General features: G+C 47.4%; 1 protein-coding gene across 2 annotated transcripts in view; it reads left to right on the top strand.

Moving 5' to 3' along the window:
- The first annotated feature begins 2,930 nt into the window (after positions 1 to 2,930).
- Positions 2,931 to 18,728, top strand: part of SH2D3C (SH2 domain containing 3C) — a 68,684-nt gene continuing 52,886 nt past the window's right edge. The window contains exons 1-2 of one of the 2 annotated variants that reach the window (XM_033137484.1): positions 2,931 to 3,024; positions 8,262 to 9,528. In XM_033137484.1, the coding sequence (XP_032993375.1) occupies positions 2,988 to 3,024; positions 8,262 to 9,528 (1,304 nt within the window). In that variant the 5' untranslated portion in view covers positions 2,931 to 2,987. Of the gene's footprint in view, positions 3,025 to 8,261; positions 9,529 to 14,863; positions 14,932 to 18,728 lie in introns of those variants that run through there. The other variant, XM_033137486.1, reaches the window with a different exon arrangement.

Here is an 18,728-nt window from a genome sequence, read left to right as displayed (position 1 = left end):
TAAAGATTTTATTGACTAACAGGATTTTAAACACAAAAAGGCACTTTAAATCAAAAACAGAAAGGAAAACACTACCGGGCACAAATAAAAGAAGACAAAACGCAGTTCCTCTGTCCCTGAACCGATCCCTATACTTATTTTCCCTTGGGATGAGGTCCTGTTACCAACCTGCAGCCTGGCCTCCTGCCTTCTGCAGGTAGTTAATCTGGTTCCCCCCAAGGATCCCTTCCCCCTGCTGCCTTCCCTGATCCCCAAGGCCTCTCTCTGCCTGTGGGCCATCTCCATCTGCAGTGCATGCTGCAGGCACCAACAGGGCTCTGTGAAGTGTGGAAGATAGACTTCCCTGCCTGGGAGGGGGGAGGCCAGAGCCAGTCACATGTGCTTGCCCTGCTCTGTTCAAGCCGAGGAGGAGGGAAGGAACGGAAGGGACTTGGCAGAGCTTGCTTGCCTGGTCTATCTGCCCCAGCCGCCCCCCCCACCCACTCCCACTGACCACTACAGACCTGACCCTGCAGCTGGGGAAGGCTGTGCAGCTGGATGCTGCCCCTGGGCCTGCTGGCTCTGGAGTCCTGGAGTCTGTACTCTGAATAGTGGCACCAGGGACCTCCAAGGGGCAGGGGTTGTCAGTCTCATCAGGACTGGCCTTAAGGCACTTGGAGCAATGGGGTCAGTCCTAAGGGCCCCCCCTGCACCAGGGCAATCTAGATGGATTTTATTTATATCTCTTAAGATTCTGCAGGCTTGGGTTGTGAACTGGGGCCCCACAAAAAAAAATTCAAGTTGGGCCCCAGAGCTTTGAATTGGGCCCCACTGGCTGGCCCTGAGTCTCATAGTTGCTGGGCCTGAGTTGCCCTGCTCTTGCGTGAAGTCTTGGGTTTGCAATTTTGGGAGAGGGAAGACTGACTGCTGGGGGGTCAGGTGGGCTGGGGAGGCCCCCTAGATTTAGAGACCCTAGGCTTTAGCCTACTTAGCCTATACAGTGGTACCTTGGGTTACAGACGCTTCAGGTTACATACTCTGCTAACCCAGAAATAGTACCTCGGGTTAAGAACTTTGCTTCAGGGTGAGAACAGAAATCGTGCGGCGGTGGCAGTGGGAGGCCCCATTAGCTAAAGTGGTACCTCAGGTTAACAACAGTTTCAGGTTAAGAACACACCTCCAGGACGAATTAAGTTATTAACCCTAGGTAAAGGTAAAGGGACCCCTGATCATTAGGTCCAGTCGCAGACGACTCTGGGGTTGCGGCGCTCATCTTGCTTTATTGGCCGAGGGAGCCGGCGTACAGCTTCCGGGTCATGTGGCCAGCAGGACTAAGCTGCTTCTGGCAAAACCATAGCAGCGCACGGAAACGCTGTTTACCTTCCCACCGGAGCGGTACCTATTTATCTACTTGCACTTTGACGTGCTTTCGAACTGCTAGGTTGGCAAGAGCTGGGACTGAGCAATGGGAGCTCACCCCGTTGCGGGGATTCGAACCGCCAACCTTTGGATCGGCAAGCCCTAGGCTCTGTGTTAACCCACAGCGCCACCTGCGTCCCTTAACCTGAGTTACCACTGTACATAAATCCAGCACTGCTTACAGTCCTTAAAGTTGCAACCCATGCCAGTGGTTCTGGCTGCCTTGTTCCTGAGCAGTCCCTCCCCCCACAAGCATCCTCTCTGCCCCCACCCACTCACCCTCCACAGCTGATCAGATCCAGGAGCATCCAGTCCAGGAAGAGAGGCCAGCTCCTGCCATGATGGAGCCTGAGTCTTGACAGCAGTTAGAATCCCCATAGGAGGGGACTTGATGGAGTTGTCCTCTTGCCTCAGGGGCAGTTGTGCTTCTTCTCTGCTTCCACAGTTGGAGGCAGCAGTGCTTCTGAATACCAGTTGCTGGAGACCACAAGATGGAAGAGAGAGGGCTCTTGCACTCAAATCCTTTTTGCTGGTTTCCCACAGGCAACTGTTCAGCGACTGCGAGAACAGGAGGCTGGACTAGGTGGGCCACTGGCTTCTGATGTTATTATGAAACCTTTGAGAGCTGCAGCCGGTCAGAGTGGACAATATTGAGGTACAAGCACCAGTGTTCTGACTTGGCATAAGGCAGTTTCCTTTATAACTCCTGCCACGCAGTTGACCTCTCAGACAGTTGAGTTGATGACAGTTAGAATCAACACAAAGTTAAAACCTATAATCCTGTAATGTTGGAATTCCACCCATGTTTGGGTCTAGTTCCTTTTACATCTACCAGCCCTGAGGGAAAGAAGCAGAAAGACTCTCACATGGAGGATGGAGCAAGCTTGCTTTCTCCTTCTCCAGAGGGGAGAACCCAAACCAATGGATTCAAATGACAAGAGGGGAGATTCTGAGTAAACATTAGGAAGAATTTTCTGACAGTAACAGCTGTTGGGTAGTGGAATGGACTATCTCAGAAGGTGGTGGGCTCTTATTCATTTTAGGTTTTCAAACAAAGGTTGGACAGCCATCTGTCAGGGATTTGTTAGCTGTTATTCCTGCTTTGTAGGGGGATGGACCAGATGACCCTTTGGATCTCTTCCAACTCTACAATGTTGATTCTAAGTTATCTGGCCTGGACCTTCTGTACACTGACTGGCAGCAGCTATACAGGGTATCAGGCAGGGTCCTTGCAACCCTGCCTGGAGATCTGGAGATGCTGGGGATTGAGTCTGAGACCTTTGCATGCAAAACAAATGCTTTTGAAAGTGACAAGTGCAGGGTTTTGTTCTGTGCAGCTGAAAAAAAGGAGGTGAGGAAAAGATGCTGAATAGGCCTCTCTGTGTGTGCGTGTGTGTTTCTGTGTGTCTGTGTAGGCGGGTGTTGTGCAATGGCAGAGGAAATGTGAGCAAAATAGAAAGCAAGAGAAGTAGGGGAGGGTGTGGGAAAGGAAGGGAGGCTCAGTGCGGAAGGGAAAGCCTGATGAACGTTTACAACTTTTAGCACACTTCTCCTTCTAGCGGCACCCTGCCAGAAGAAGAACCTGAAAGATGGCTGAAAGCCAGAAGAAAGGAGGAGGCTTTAAAAGTAAGTAGCCAGCAGAGCAGCACAGATTTGGACTCTGTTGCTTGCTTAAATCTGAGTGCCTTGGAGGCTGAGCCTGAAAAAGACATCAGGAAAGAGGAGTTGTGCAGGGGTGACTTCTCCCCAAACCTGTGTGGTGGCTAAGTTGCCAACTCCCCCCCCCCCGCACCAATAGGGCTCCTGTGCTTTTGAAAACCAGTGCATGGCATATGGAAATCAACAAGAGAAGTTTTCTCCCATCCTGGAAGCTCTTGCTGCACCTGTGGTATTTTCACCTGTTTAAAGGCACAGGACTCCTGAAAAGCGGTTCCGAAACAAGAAAAGGCTGCATGAACGTAGGAATCTGCTTTATACGAAGCCAGGCCACTGGCCCATCTAGTTCAGCCTTGCCTATACCATGAGTGTCCAGTGCGGCACTCTCTAAATTCTGCTGCTTATGGCTCCCATCATCCCTTTCCTACTGGGGGGGTGATAAGGTCTGGAGTCCAGAAACATTTGAACAGCACCTGGTCTGCACTGACTAGCAGGGGCTCTCCAGGTTTTCAGATGAGGCTCAGGGATTGAACCTCGGAATTTCTGCTGGCAACACAGGTGCTCTGTCACTGAGTTGCACTCATTAAGGTTCCAGTCCTCATCAGGGCTGATGTAAATATGAACATAGGAAGGCTGCTTTATACCAAATCAAACCAGAGCCAATCTAGTAGACTAGTTCCAGTTACAGGTAGGTAGCCGTGTTGGTCTGCCATAGAACAAAACTAAGTTTGTTCTTGGTATGAGCTTTCGTGTGCATGCACACCTCTGTATCTGAAGAAGTGTGCATGCACACAAAAGCTCATACCAAGAACAAACCTAGTTGGTCTCTAAGGTGCTACTGGAATGATTTTTTTTTTTTTTTGACTAGTAGACTAGTGTTGTCTTCCCCGACTGGCAGTGGCTGCCCGGGGTTTTAGACAGAGAAGGAGATTTATCAGCTCCACCTGAAGATGCTGGAGATTGAACCGGGGACCTTTTGCATGCAACACTTCTGCTCTACCTCTGAACTACAGTCCTTCTGTGAGAGGCGAGCCCATACTGTTTTGTGGCGATTGCAAATGTAACTTGAGCGAACGCATTGTATTTGACATGAGCAGGTGTCAGCTGCTAGCTCAAGAGACGATGCACAGGGGTCTGGTGCCTTCATCTAGGAAGTGGGTAGATAATATATGTGCTGTCGCTTGTTTTCTTACAGTGGTCTAGATGCACCGCCACACACAGATGACAGTCTCCACATAACGTCCGGTGGGGCGGGGCAGACAATGCATCCATGTCACTGTTAGAAAGCAGCACACGCTACAGCTCAGATATTATCTACCCATGCCCTGGATGAAGGCATCTCAGTCCACTGGACCTCATTGAGACAAAACTCCACAGCAGGTTCCCCTCTCTTCCTTTGGATGCTGTGTGCCTTTTGCTACTTTCAGTGCCTTTCATTTTTGAGGGGGGAGGGATGGACACTTCCTGCTTTAAATGTGTGATCTACTTTTTTGAAGTTAACGGTTTTTGAACTTCATCAGAACAAACAGCAGATATAGTGCAGTGCAGATTTTGAATTAAACAAACAACAAATCCCTAAAGCTTCTGTGCCCAGGCAACCCACATTCTGCAACTAATAAAAGCAGACCCTCTAAGTGCCCCTATTTTCCTGGGACAGTCCCGAGTTTACAGAAGCTGTCCCAGTTTCTGATTTGATCCCAGAATGTCCCGCTTTTCCTTAGGACATCCCTATTTTCATCTGAGAAATGTTGGGGCGTATGGAATAATGTAAACCCCCCCCCCAACCAAATAAATAAGGAAGGAATAATTTTTTAAAGGAAGGAATAATAAGCAACTATACAACCTTTATAAGATATCTGATGGCAGCCCTGCATAGGGATTTGTTTTTAATGTTTAATGGGTAATAATTAATTATAATTAATTAATTATAATGGACGTTGCTATTTTCATTGGAGAAATGTTGGAGGGCATTTAAAAGCTGGGATGTACTGTGCCGACAAGGGCAGAATTATGTGCATTTGCACAAGGGATAAGAGCAAAGAAGTACAGTACCGGTATATTGCAGCCTCAGCCTTCAAAAATTGATCCACCTCCTCTCCCTTTCAATTTTTACCAGGTTTTATTGCCCTGGTCTTTCAAGGCTATCTTGAGTTTCTTGAGGACTAGAAACTAAATAATGGGGCTAAGGAGAGCAGAAGCTTTAAAGACACTGAATTGTGGCCCCAAGGGCACCAGTAGCACAGATTGCACTCAGCAGCTGGAAGGAGGTGGAAGATGTTAACATGCAATTACCGGTATAGCTAGCATGGAAAGAGACAGGGGTGCAGTTAATGGTTTGTGGGGAAGGGCGGGAGTCCCTTTTTAGAAGACAGTATGCATCACTTCATGGCCTGCTGCACCTGGGGGGCTCCTCCTGCTGACCTCTCTCCCAAAGACCTGCCCTGAGGCACAGCAGCTGCACTTGACGCCTCTAAATATCACTGCGGAGACTGAAGGAGTCACTCCTTGCGACTATAGGCATGTAATCAGTTGTTCTCTGCAGCTGGGCCAAGAGCCACACTTTCCCTTTGCAGCTGTTTGTGTTTTGCTGAGAGAGGAGGGAGGCAGCAACAGCAGGTGTCCCTTTGCATAGATTTCTGAGGCTGGTTGAAAATCTTCCCAGCCTTCCCTGAGGGATTGTTTATGCCTGTGTCTCCACCCAACACAAACCAGTTTAACAGCCACCCCCCATCCCACCCCCTGGATCTCTCATCTCTTGCCAGTTTGGTCTCCCTTCTTAGGCTTCTTGATTCTGGTATCTCTCTTGCCAGTGTGACAGGCCCAGCTGAGTGCAAAAGTAGTAGAGTGGAATGGAAGCACTTCAAGCCAGCAAGAGAATCTGTAGAATGTTTCTGTACAAACAACCCCAAAACCCAAATCCCCATAAGTAGAAAACTGGCACAGGAATGAACAGTGTGTTCAATTATTTACTTGCATGGAGGTTTTCGTTTTTTGAAATGTAGCAGATCTGTGGCGGAGGGACCCTCCTGTAGTGCAATTGTGCCTGGCTGTGCCTGGCTGCTGCTTCAAGCCCACCTAGGGATGGCATTGGGCAGGATTCCTGCATTGCAGGGGGTCGAAATAGATGACCCTCGGGGTCCCTTCTAACTCTGTGATTCTATAATTCCCTAAACAACACAAGTCATTCTACCACTTTAGGATTCTAATTCACTAGGAGAAATGAACAGACTGTCCTTGGTAAATAGGGAGAGTCAGTATATGAAATTGTGTTGTGGTCTTGTATATCCCCAAACATTTGTTTATTGCATTTTATATCCTACCTTTCTTCCCAAGAGCTCAAAGTGGCATATAAACTTCTCCCGCCTTTCCCCATGTTTCATCCTCACAACAACCTTGTGGTGCAAGTTAGGCTGAACGATAACAACTGGTCCAAGTTCACCCAATATTCCACGCTCCGTTAAAATAATACAAGTGTTAGTATTTTTTATTAAAATGTTAACCAATGTTATGGGGGAGGATCCTATTGCTATCAAGAGCAGGTGTGCTGAAATCAATGGCCATGGCTAACTTAATTGATTCATGGCTTACTTGGATACGACTGAGAGCGGTGGTGCCTATTTCACTGCTTGAGGCGAAACAGGAAATGCTGTCTTGCCCAGCAACTGCCACCACACTGCGCCCTGCTGGGTGGCACCAAATTCAGGCAAGATCGCACCCAAATCTCACCCAAAATAGGAGCCAGTGGCAGTGGTTCTTCCCTGCCAGTGATGGCAGTGGTGGGGAAGGCCACAGGAATGCCATCTGGGCATAGCTGTCAAGTTTTGGATTTGAAAATAAGGGATCAGCAGTCTCACCTATCCCGGGGACAGTCACATGTCAGTGGTGGGCGGAGCCAGAAGCAAAAGTGGGCAGAGCAGCAATGTAAACTCCAACCGGGCTCGGGCTCGGAGCGGAGCAAAGAGGAGGGCAGCCATGTGCTCCGCGCGATGGAGCCCCATCGTCTTCTTGTCTGATCCCATCAAAACAGGACAGGAAGCAGCAGCTGCACAAAGGCAGCCAGGCTCCGCCCGCCAGCTAACCCTATTGGCCGGCTGAGGGGCTCGGCGGCAACGGATAGGGGCTGATGCAGGGGGAGGAATACACCCCCCTGTAAGCGCGGGAAACGGCTCCCACTTGCCTTGAGGGCTGAGGCTTTTCTCTCCAAGTAGGCGAGGTCTTCCCACCCAGTCCCTGGCCAGCAGGGGAGGAGCTGCTACCATTAAAAATGGGAAATTTAAGGGAAATAAAAAATAAGGGAGAGCAGCGGGAAACTGCTTAAAATAAGGGAGAATCCCGGGGAAAACGGGATACTTGACAGCACTGCACCTGGGGCATGGGCATAACCTGGAGGGCAACTGCCCCCCTAAATCAAGTAAATAAATAAAAATACTTACCCAGTAATTAACTGACCAATTGCATCACAAATAATTCGGTTCTGCCCCCCTAACATAAAGCCCGCTCCCCTAACATTCCCCTAATCCTGGCTATGCCTGTGTCTGGGGGGCTGCCTCACCCTGCCAAATGGCTGGGCCACCTCTACCCCTTCCTTAATAATAATAATAATAATAATAATAATAATAATAATAATAACAATAATAATAAATTATTTGTACCCCGCCCATCTGGCTGAGTTTCCCCAGCCACTCTGGGCGGCTCCCAATCGAGTGTTAAATACAATACAGCATTAATTATTAAAAACTTCCCTAAACAGGGCTGCCTTCAGATGTCTAGGATAGCTGCTTATTTCCTTGACCTCTGATGGGAGGGCGTTCCACAGGGTGGGCGCCACTACCGAGAAGGCCCTCTGTCTGTTTCCCTGTAACCTCACTTCTCGCAATGGATCTCAGTGTCCGGGCTGAACGATGGGGGTGGAGACGCTCCTGGGGAGCTGCTGACAGTCAGTGTAGACAATACTGACCTAGACAAACCCCAATGGTCTGACTCAGTATAAGGCAGTTTCCGATGTCATTTGCTTCCTACGTTGCTATGACATGGACCCTGGTCTCCCAAGTTCTAAACTGGTCCAAAATGACCTAGCGAACTTTGAACGTGGGTCTTCCAAACCACAGTCCTAGTTTGATATTCTCACTGGCACTAACTAATACAGAATCTTCTCAAATGTGCCATCTCAAAACCACCAACCGTCTCCTTGCTTTGCTTTCTCCCAGAATTATTTAGGTTTAAAGGATTTGGGAGCTTGAGTAACATTCCACGGACATTCACCTTGCGGCGTGTCTCTGTGGCTCCCAGCACTCCACAGGCCCCTGGAGGGGGGCTCCTGTCCTCAAATGGCTTCTTGGCAACCTCCATTGAAAGCACGCAAGACGACTTGAATACTGTTCCCAAAAGTCCGTCCCCATACGCTCGGTCATGCGACATGTACAGCCACATGGGGACCATGCCAAGGGGCAGCTCCAGGAAGTCAAAGGCTAAGGCCAAAGACAAAGGCACACTCAAGGAGAAGGATCAAGATGCAGGGTCACAAACAGGCCTGGCACCTGCTCCCCACAAAAACTCTCCTTTCGTAGCTAAGGAAGCGAAGCAGAAGCAAAAATTGCCTCCAACCAAAGCCGACCACAGTGAGGCCCACACCCAATATGTCAGGCCCATCACCATGGTCAACTCCTCAAATTCTTTTCCAGAGCACAGGCAGGCTTCTGCTGCAGGACCCCCAAAGAAAACAGTGAGGAGAAAGGAGGACTCTCTTCAGGTGCCTGGGAAGTCCTCCTTCAAGAGAGCGCAGGACGACTTGAATCCTGTGCCCAAAAGCCCATCGCCACATGCCCGCTCATCTGATATGTCCAGCCATGTGGGGACCATTCCACGAAGCAGTTCTGGAAAGCTGAGGCAAAAGGCCAAAGGCAAAGGGGCCCCTCAGGAGGCTGAGCCAACCACCGTCCCGGAGCCCAGCTTGATAGCTGTGGCACCTTCCCCCAGAAAAGATGTTCCTATGATAGCTGAGGACGCAGAGCAGAAAGCAAAAATGTCCCCATCTGAACCCAAACACAGCCAGGCCCACTCCCAAACCATGAGGCAGGCTGCCGCGATCAACATCTCAGACTCTTTTCCTGAGCCCCGGGAGACTCCTGAGGGACCCAAAGAGAAGACAGAGAGGAACAAGCAGGACTCTCCCCATGTGCCCAGGAAGCTCACCTCTGAAACTGCACAGGACGACTTGAATACTGTGCCGAAAAGCCCGTCCCCATATGCCTGCTCATGCGATATGTACAGTCACATGGGGACCTTGCCAAGAGCCAGCTCTGGGTGGTCAAGGAGGCAGCCCAAAGAGGAATCAGTGAGGTGTGAGCAGGATTCTGTTCAGGTCCCCCGAAAAGCTGCCAAGGGGCATGCCAATATGGAAGCTCCCAAAGGACCTATCCTGTCTGGAGGGCGAGCGCCTGGAGAGGAAACCCTTCAAGAATGCTTAGACAAGAGGTAAGGAAAGAGAAATAATCTGTGGCTGAAGAACTGCGGTCAAGGAATGGTGTTGGTGTGAACGCTGCAGCACTCAGGTTGTATTTCTCTTGGATAGGGGCTGCCAAAGTGGCTCTTTCCAGATATGACTGGTTTCTGTCTCTCATCAGCCCCAGCCCAGCCTGCATGGCCAGTAACAGGATTATGGGAGTCGTAGCCCAAAAAACACCTAGGGGGCACTACCTTGGCTAGCCCTGTTGTGGGGCAAAACAGAGGCAGGTAACCTCCAGAGGCAGAAAGTGCTGTTTGAAAGCTCATCATTTGTTGTTGTTGTTCAGTCTGTCAGTCGTGTCCGACTCTTCGTGACCCCATGGACCAGAGCACGCCAGGCACGCCTATCCTTCACTGCCTCTCGCAGTTTGGCCAAACTCATGTTAGTAGCTTCGAGAACACTGTCCAACCATCTCATCCTCTGTCGTCCCCTTCTCCTTGTGCCCTCCATCTTTCCCAACATCAGGGTCTTTTCCAGGGAGTCTTCTCTTCTCATGAGGTGGCCAAAGTACTGGAGCCTCAACTTCAGGATCTGTCCTTCTAGTGAGCACTCAGGGCTGATTTCTTTGAGAATGGATAGGTTTGATCTTCTTGCAGTCCATGGGACTCTCAAGAGTCTCCTCCAGCACCATAATTCAAAAGCATCAATTCTTCGGCGATCAGCCTTCTTTATGGTCCAGCTCTCACTTCCGTACATTACTACTGGGAAAACCATAGCTTTAACTATACGGACCTTTGTCGGCAAGGTGATGTCTTTGCTTTTTAAGATGCTGTCTAGGTTTGTCATTGCTTTTCTCCCAAGAAGCAGGCGTCTTCTAATTTCGTGACTGCTGTCACCATCTGCAGTGATCGTGGAACCCAAAAAAGTGAAATCTCTCACTGCAAGAAGCTCATCATACACTCAGATAATGGGGCAGGGGCCTACTTTTTGCAGATCTTTTTCCTGACTTTAGAAGTGGGCACTGTTACAATATCAGGATGGAGTAGATTAGATCTTAGCATGTGTGTCCACAACGGCACACCTTCATTGCATGCTGTGTTTTTGAATGCTGTACTTCAGCTCTTGTGAGCCTGTGGTTCACTCAGTTCACTCCTTTGCTGTTCTCAGGGACAGAATATTACTTAAGATGGGAGCTGCCATGTTTGTTGTTACAATTTTTTCCCCTGTACATTTTTTTCTTCTCAAAAATTTTTCTTCTGAAAAGTGGGCACACGTGAGGAAAGCTGAACCTCTTCCCCACCTTCCTTCCCTTCCCACCTCAGACATTTTCCTTTCAGGCCAGCTCTGATATTGGAAAGCTGCCTCAGGGGTTGGGAGGTGACTGGGGAGGAGACACCCAAACCTCTTTTACAGTATTATAAAAAAAACCCAGGGGATGGGTCCCCTGCCCATACATGCACACCTGTCACTGGTGGAGAAGCGGCACAGTGGCACCAATTTTGGGCAAGATCTCACCGAAATTGCAAGAGATCCTGAGCACTCTGAAATATTTCAACCAATACTGGAGCCACTTCTGTGCTGGTGTTGGTGCAGGTGGGGTGCGTGTGGGGCTGCCGCCCTGGGGGTTTCAACTGCCTGTGGCAGCCGCCTCAATCTGCTTAATGGCTGAGCCTGCTCTTCTAAGTGGCAGTAGAATATAAAACTGGGGGAAAGGTACTGATTAGGAGCCGATCACTACAGATACCAATGGCATATATTTGAAGGAACTGTGTGAGAATTGGCTAGTATAGATGAATGTGATAATAAAAGATGGGTAAGGGACATAGCTCAGTAGCAGAGAACATGCTTTGCCTACAAAAGCTGTCAGGTTCAATCCCTGACGCAGGGCTGGGAGACGCCCCAGTTGAAATCCTGGATTACTGCTGGCAATAAGTGTTGACGGTGCTAAACAGTGTGGTGTAGTGGTTAAGAGCGGTAGACTCTGGGGAACCAGGTTCGCGTCTCCACTCCTCCACATGCAGCTGCTGGGTGACCTTGGGCTAGTCACACTTCTCTGAAGTCTCTCAGCCCCACTCACCTCACAGAGTGTTTGCTGTGGGGGAGGAAGGGAAAGGAGAATGTTAGCCGCTTTGAGACTCCTTCGGGTAGTGAAAAGCGGGATATCAAATCCAAACACTGCTGCTGCTGCTGCTTCTTCTTCTTCTTCTTCTTCTTCTTCTTCTTCTTCTTCTTCTTCTTCTTCTTCTTCTTCTTCTTCTTCTTCGTCCAAACTGGGCAGACCAACGCTGTGACTTGGTATAAGGCAGCTTATACCTGTGTCCCTACATGATGGAAACAGGGTAAACATCAGGGCTGGCTTTTATTTCAAACTGCCCTTCATCAGAACAGATTCTGTTTTATTGTGTAGAATGTGGATTTCTTATCATTCATGCCCAGTTATCAGATTATGAGACAAATATGGACCGTGCATCCTGAAGCCAGAGTTGTGAGTGCTTCTGTAATACTTATCATGAAGTGGGAATCACAAATGTTGTTCACTGGAGATTCAGGGGCCAAGCTTATTCTGTGTGATTTCTGGATGGTTCTTATTTTCTACATGACTGACTGTAAGAGGCATACGTGTGACAATGGTGTGTCCAGACTCCTTCACGGAATGTGCTTAGTGAGTATTCATTTTGCAAAAGGTTTGTGCAGAGGTCATATGATGTCTGCTCCTCATCAAGCATTCAGTAGCCTGCTACTCCATGCTCTAGTAACTTTCAGATTGGATTGTTGCAGTGCACTCTGCATGGGGCTGTCCTTGAGCACAACTCAGAAACTTCAACTGGTCTTTAGAACCCATAGAACCCGGTTCTAAAACAGCTGCATTGACTGCCAATTGAGTTCCATGCCCAATTTAAGGTGTTCATGTTAGTGCTTAAAGCCCTAAATGACTAAGGCCCCAAATACCTGAAAGACTGCCTCCTTCCCTGCAGTTTATCCCAGGTTTTAAGATCAACAGAGGGAACCCTCTTGGTAGGTCCACCTCCCTCAGAAGTCTGGGGGTGGTGGAATTCCCGGTGTGAGAGATGTGTCTGTCTTCTTCACAATACAGCTTCCCGTGAATACTGAACTCTTTACCCTGGTGTTTGGATCTGAGATGTGCACTTTCAGGGACTGCCCTATTCCTGTAATTGTAATTGTGTTTTAATTGTTCTTAATTTTGAATTTTAAGTTGTTGTAACCTTCCCTGGGACCAGCAGGTGAAGGGAGGTAATAAATTTGATGAGGAGGAAGATTATGGTATTTTTTCCTGATTGTTTGCATGTATGTTTGTATGCCTCCCCACCAATCAATTATTATCCAGCATTTTGAGTTCATTTCCCCATCTCATTCATAACCAGAAAAAGTATTTTAAAAAGAGAATCATAGAGTTGGAAGAGACCACAAGGGCCATCCAGTCCAACCCCCTGCCAAGCAGGAGACACCATCAAAGCATTCCTGACAGATGGCTGTCAAGCCTCTGCTTAAAGACCTCCAAAGAAGGAGACTCCACCACACTCCTTGGTAGCAAATTCCACTGCCGAACAGCTCTCACTGTCAGGAAGTTCTTCCTAATGTTTAGGTGGAATCTTCTTTCTTGTAGTTTGAATCCATTGCTCTGTGTCCGCTTCTCTGGAGCAGCAGAAAACAACCTTTCACCCTCCTCTATATGACATTCTTTTATATATTTGAACATGGTTATCATATCACCCCTTAACCTTCTCTTCTCCCGGCTAAACATACCCAGCTCCCTAAGCTGTTCCTCATAAGGCATTGTTTCCAGGCCTTTGACCATTTTGGTTGCCCTCTTCTGGACACGTTCCAGCTTGTCCGTATCCTTCTTGAACTGTGGTGCCCAGAACTGGACACAGTATTCCAGGTGAGGTCTGACCAGAGCAGAATATAGTGGTACTATTACTTCCCTTGATCTAGATGCTATACTCCTATTGATGCAGCCCAGAATTGCATTGGCTTTTTTAGCTGCTGCATCACACTGTTGACTCATGTCAAGTTTGTGGTCTACCAAGACTCCTAGATCCTTTTCACATGTACTGCTCTCAAGCCTGGTGTCACCCATCCTGTATTTGTGCCTTTCATTTTTTTTTTTTTTTTTTTGCCCAAGTGTAGTACTTTACATTTCTCCTTGTTAAAATTCATCTTGTTTGCTTTGGCCCAGTTCTCTAATCTGTTAAGGTCATTTTGAAGTGTGATCCTGTCCTCTGGGGTATTAGCCACCCCTCCCAATTTGGTGTCATCTGCAAACTTGATCAGGATGCCCTCAAGCCCATCATCCAAGTCATTGATGAAGATGTTGAATAGACTGGGCCCAAGACAGAACCCTGTGGCACCCCACTAGTCACTTCTCTCCAGGATGAAGAGGAGCCATTGATGAGCACCCTTTGGGTTTGGTCAGTCAGCCAGTTACAAATCCACTGAAAAAAGATTGATAGGGTCGTCAGGGGATTTTGACAGAAAGAGTGGAAATTGTTGGTGTTTGCTTATTTGTCCCAAGTCTGGAGGGAAATTAGTCCAGTGAATATGATCCATAGTCACTGTTTTCTGTTGTCATAATGATATGCCCGTTAATTACTTCCCCGTTTGCATTATGTTTCCTTTGTAGTGAAATAAATAGTGTGGAATAATGTAGTTATAACATAGTTAATTATGCAATCAATTACATAAAATTTCACCGTAGCGAATAGAGAGACAAATAATGTAGTTTGTTTGTTGTTGTCAGAAGTCAAACTGCAGCAGAAACAGAAACAATGGCATGTGAATGGAAATTTATGCCTTCTTGCATCCCTAGTTATGCCAGAGTGCTTTGATATATTTTAACTGCACAAGCTTAAATTTAACTGTGCAAAGTTTGTGTGTGTGTGTGTGTGTGTGTGTGTGTGTGTGTGTGTGTTTAAAAAGGGTAGGAAGGGACAGGAGATGCAGGGACCCAAGCTCACCCCCTAACAACACCCATTACTTTTTAATTTGCTCCTGTCCTGCCACAACCTATCATAACACCCCCCCTTCCCAACAGCTCTCTCAGAGAGACAGACAGTTTGAGTTTGTTTTCTCAGGCGGTTCATGTTATGGAAAAGCCTCCACGCAGGCTGCAGATGCCAGAAGTGTGCTAATGAAGAGGAATTTATCTCGGTTCTCAGGCCTCTGCCTGGCTCTGCATTCCAGGGAGGGAGGGAGGAAGGAAGGACATGGGCTTTGGGGTGGAGAGACAGAGACTAAGAGGGAGGGACTCCTGTTCACACTTCCACAAGTTCACTGCCGGCAGAGCAAGAGACTGGAGCGGCTGAGAAACCTGTGCAGTCAAGACAGTGAAGGGAGAAAGGCATATTTTCCTCTTGAGGTTCAACAGCACCAGGACAGACAATGACAGAAGTGGGCAGGCGATATCACACCAGGTAAGCAAGACCAGCGACCCTTTGGGCAGCCATCCTGAGAAGGAAGAGGCAGTTGTCCAGACTTGGAATATAGGAACATAGGAAGCTGCCTTATGGACCTCCTTCACTTGTCGTTGTCCACATGGACCGGCAGAATCCTTCCAGCATTCCTAGCAGAAAAGCACCTTTCCTAAGTCCTAACCAGAGATGCTGGGGATTCGGGGCGTATTGGGCATGCAAAGCATGTGGTCTGGCTGCCACCAAGCTATGTAGCACCCCCCTTAGTGACATGGGCAACTGAGTGTGCATTCCTGTTTGCCCTGCATCCAGTGTGCTCCCACCGCTGGCTCAAGAAGAAGTATATATACAGTGTTATTTTTTAAAATGAATTACAGCATTTTGATGCATTTCCCCACAATTCAGCTTCAAAACAAAACAACAACCTAGCTGAATGTTGAAAGCCAGGGATATAACCCGAGTCAGACCACCGTCCCTCCTAGCTCAATATCATCTTCTGTTCTACTCTGGGTTGCAACAGCTCTCTAAAGTTTCCAACAGGGGTCTCTTCTACAGAGGCCATGGACTGAACTTGGGACTGTCCACATGCAAACTATGTGGGCTGCTGTACCAGTGAGCTTCTGCCTGCCCCCATTTATATAGACTGCCTCCGCTTTTCAGCTGTATCAGGAAGGACAATAAAGTTTTCTGGCATACTCGAGACTGATCTGTGGTGGCATAAACATTATCAGGCAAAAGTCTACTTTGTCAGAGGCGTTTGTAGAATATTCATGCCCATACTTAACTTTGCTCTCAGTGTAGAAAAGTGGAAATGGTTGAGAGAAAGAGGAGTTGCAAAGGAATTTGGTTTAGGTATACTTCTCAATCTGAAGGTCAAAGGTCTTGGTTTGGCAAAACTGGCAGAGTGGGAACATGTCCACCCTAAATGAAGGCACCACACTGTACAAAAGAGTTGTGTGTTCCTCTTCCACCCTTCCTTAATCTTGGGATATGTGTGGATAATGTTTTTCTTACAACACTTGGATGTGATGGATGTCTAATAGCTAGATGAGATGCAAATTTAGATTCTTTGAAAAGTGATGTGTAGATATGCACAAAGATGGAAAGATACAGCTCTACCTATTACGGAGGAATGGTTGATAAAACTATTTGACTTAGCTGAAATGGCAAAGTTAACATGTTTAATTAGATAAAAATCATTATTGACATTTATTAAGAACTGGAAATTTCTTTTGGACTTTTCATGTGAAAGAGAAAATGAACTTGGATTTGAAGATTGAAAAAATATTGACTTATAAAAATAGAATAACTGATATAAAACAAATATAAAACAGATCAAAAACATCAGAAACAAAAGCAGTTATCGTAGTGATTTATATGTGTTGTATATGCAATAGAACACTGTGCCACCAGATGGCACTGTGGAGTCCCATCTTTCCCTACCAGATTTACCTCTTTAAATTTACAACGGGTTTAACTGAAACGCTTTTTTCATTTGTCTAGATCAGGGGTCAGCAAAAAATTTCAGCAGAGGGCCAGTCCACTGTCCCTCAGACCTTGTTGGGGGCCGGACTGTATTTTGGGGAAGAAATTGAATGAATTCCTATGCCCCACAAATAACCCAGAGATGCATTTTAAATAAAAGCATATATTCTACTTAAGTAAAAACACCAGGCAGACCCCTCAAATAACCCAGAAATGCATTTTAAATAAAAGGACACATTCTACTCATGTAAAAACACGCTGATTCCTGGACTGTCTGCGGGCCGGATTTAGAAGGCGATTGGACCGGATCCAGCCCCCGGGCCTTAGTTTACCTACTCATGGTCTAGATCCAGCCTGGGTCATGCCTAAATGTAACTGTTAAATATGTAGCATTAAGTGATTATTGTGTGGGCTGAGTCGTTGTGGATCAATCACCACAGGTAGAATTCTAATGCAAGCCAGATGAAATTCGCCGCATCTACCGGTAAGTCCCATGAAAAGCAGGGGGACCTGAGCTAGCAGCAACTAACTTCACCCACCCACTCCAATAGGACTCCTGTCATGCAGCTAACATTTCACTGGCTCAGAGCCATTTCCTTTTCCAGCGGAGACAGTTTGTACATTGGAGTCATCAAGCTGCTGAGTAATAAAGCTTTGAAAGATGGAGTGATGTGCATTCGTGAGTCAGCTAATCTCTCGCACACCAGTTTTAGCTGCGTGTTGGGCTGATGTTAGTGAGCAGCGTGCATAACTGAGCAATGTTCCCACGACTGACAGTTCTATGTAGGATTTTGTGCGCTAACACCATATAGCTGAGTTTTCCTCCCAAAGATCTATTACAAACTATGGGCTGAGGAAGCTGTTAGATCTGTAGTTATTGGATTCTCAGTTCATGCTGGGCCAGGTGGGAGTGGCTCTTGGGTTCTTTTGTGGCCCCTTAAGGACATCCAAACTCACCCTGCTAAGTAAGGTTGAGTAGCGGAGGGTGTTGCCTAGTTTCTGTGGTATCCAGGAGTGCCAACTTGGCCCCACGACCTTGGGTGCCCAGGGCTGTGGGTGCCATGCAGCATGTATGGCTCTGGCACCAAAATTTGTGGGTGCTTGGGCACCCGGGGAATTGGCACCTATGGTGGCATCTTCCTACCATTATAGGTCTTCCGGTTTAGATTCTCCACTAAGTTTTTGAGGAAGTGCAAACGTCCTAGAAACAGGGGCAGAAAGTCAATAAATTAAACTAAGCACCTGCCCTGAAGGGAGGTATACGGTTTCCTCCTTAGCCAGCTTATCTTCACACCATCATCAGGTAAGATCTGTGCAAAGCTGCATTGTCACCATAAAGTGCAATAGTGTACATTTAAAATTTACATGGGGATGAATCAAGAATTGTAGAGTTTGAAGGAACCATGAAGGTCTAGTTCAACCCCCTGCAATGCTGGAATCTTTTGCCCAGTGTGGGGTTCAAACCCACAACTCTGAGATTAAGGGTCTCATGCTGTACTGACTGAGCTACTCTCACTCCTATCTTAAGACCTATTCATTATTACCTTACATCCCATTGGTTTCAGGGGATCTATGCTAAGAACAACTTTGCACTGTATCCAATACATGTCCTTTAACTTCTGTAGATCTACTCTGAATAGGATTAACATTTGCTACAACCCTAAATCTGGAGTCAGCTCATGGTATATTTCTCCCCAGTGACCCAATAACTTCTACTTTATCTTGTCTCAGTAGTAATCTTTACAACAGCCCTCTCTGTAAAGTAGGCCAGTATTGTTATTTATTTCCATATTGGGATATGAAGAGCTGGTGCTTAGCTGGTGGTTTAACTGAGAACTGAATAATTGCAAATACAATATTTGGAACCCCGTGAAGGTAAACACAGGTATTGTACTTAAGTTGGGGGGGGGTGAGTTGCAGCCGAAAGGTGGCAGAAGGGGAAAGGATTGAGCACTCATTCTTCCCATGCCAGCACCTCTTCTCAGCTCTAAGTCAGCTGTTCCTCAAAGGAAGTGGGCTGTGGGAGTTTTGCTGCGCACACTTGTGTGTAATGTGTAGCTTCTTTAGCTACTCAACGGTTCTTCTTCATCCACATCCCATGTGGGAAGCTGTGGCAGGAGCAGAGCAGCAGAATGTTTCTGAAGATGGTTGGTACAAAGGCGAAAGAGGGTTTTACTAAATGCTCTCAGTTTAATGGAACCTCCAGATGCCCTTCTGTTGTGCATTTGTGATGGTTTGTGCTCATCATGATAGTATTGCGCTAGACTGATCCTACTTTTGTGCTTGCGCACGCAGAGGTTTGGGGGGTTGACAGA

Source organism: Lacerta agilis, chromosome Z, assembly GCF_009819535.1.
Source record: "Lacerta agilis isolate rLacAgi1 chromosome Z, rLacAgi1.pri, whole genome shotgun sequence".
Classification (NCBI taxonomy): Eukaryota; Metazoa; Chordata; class Lepidosauria; order Squamata; family Lacertidae; genus Lacerta; species Lacerta agilis.
The sequence above is the reverse complement of the archived record's forward strand: the minus strand, read 5'-3'. Positions and strand labels throughout refer to the sequence as shown.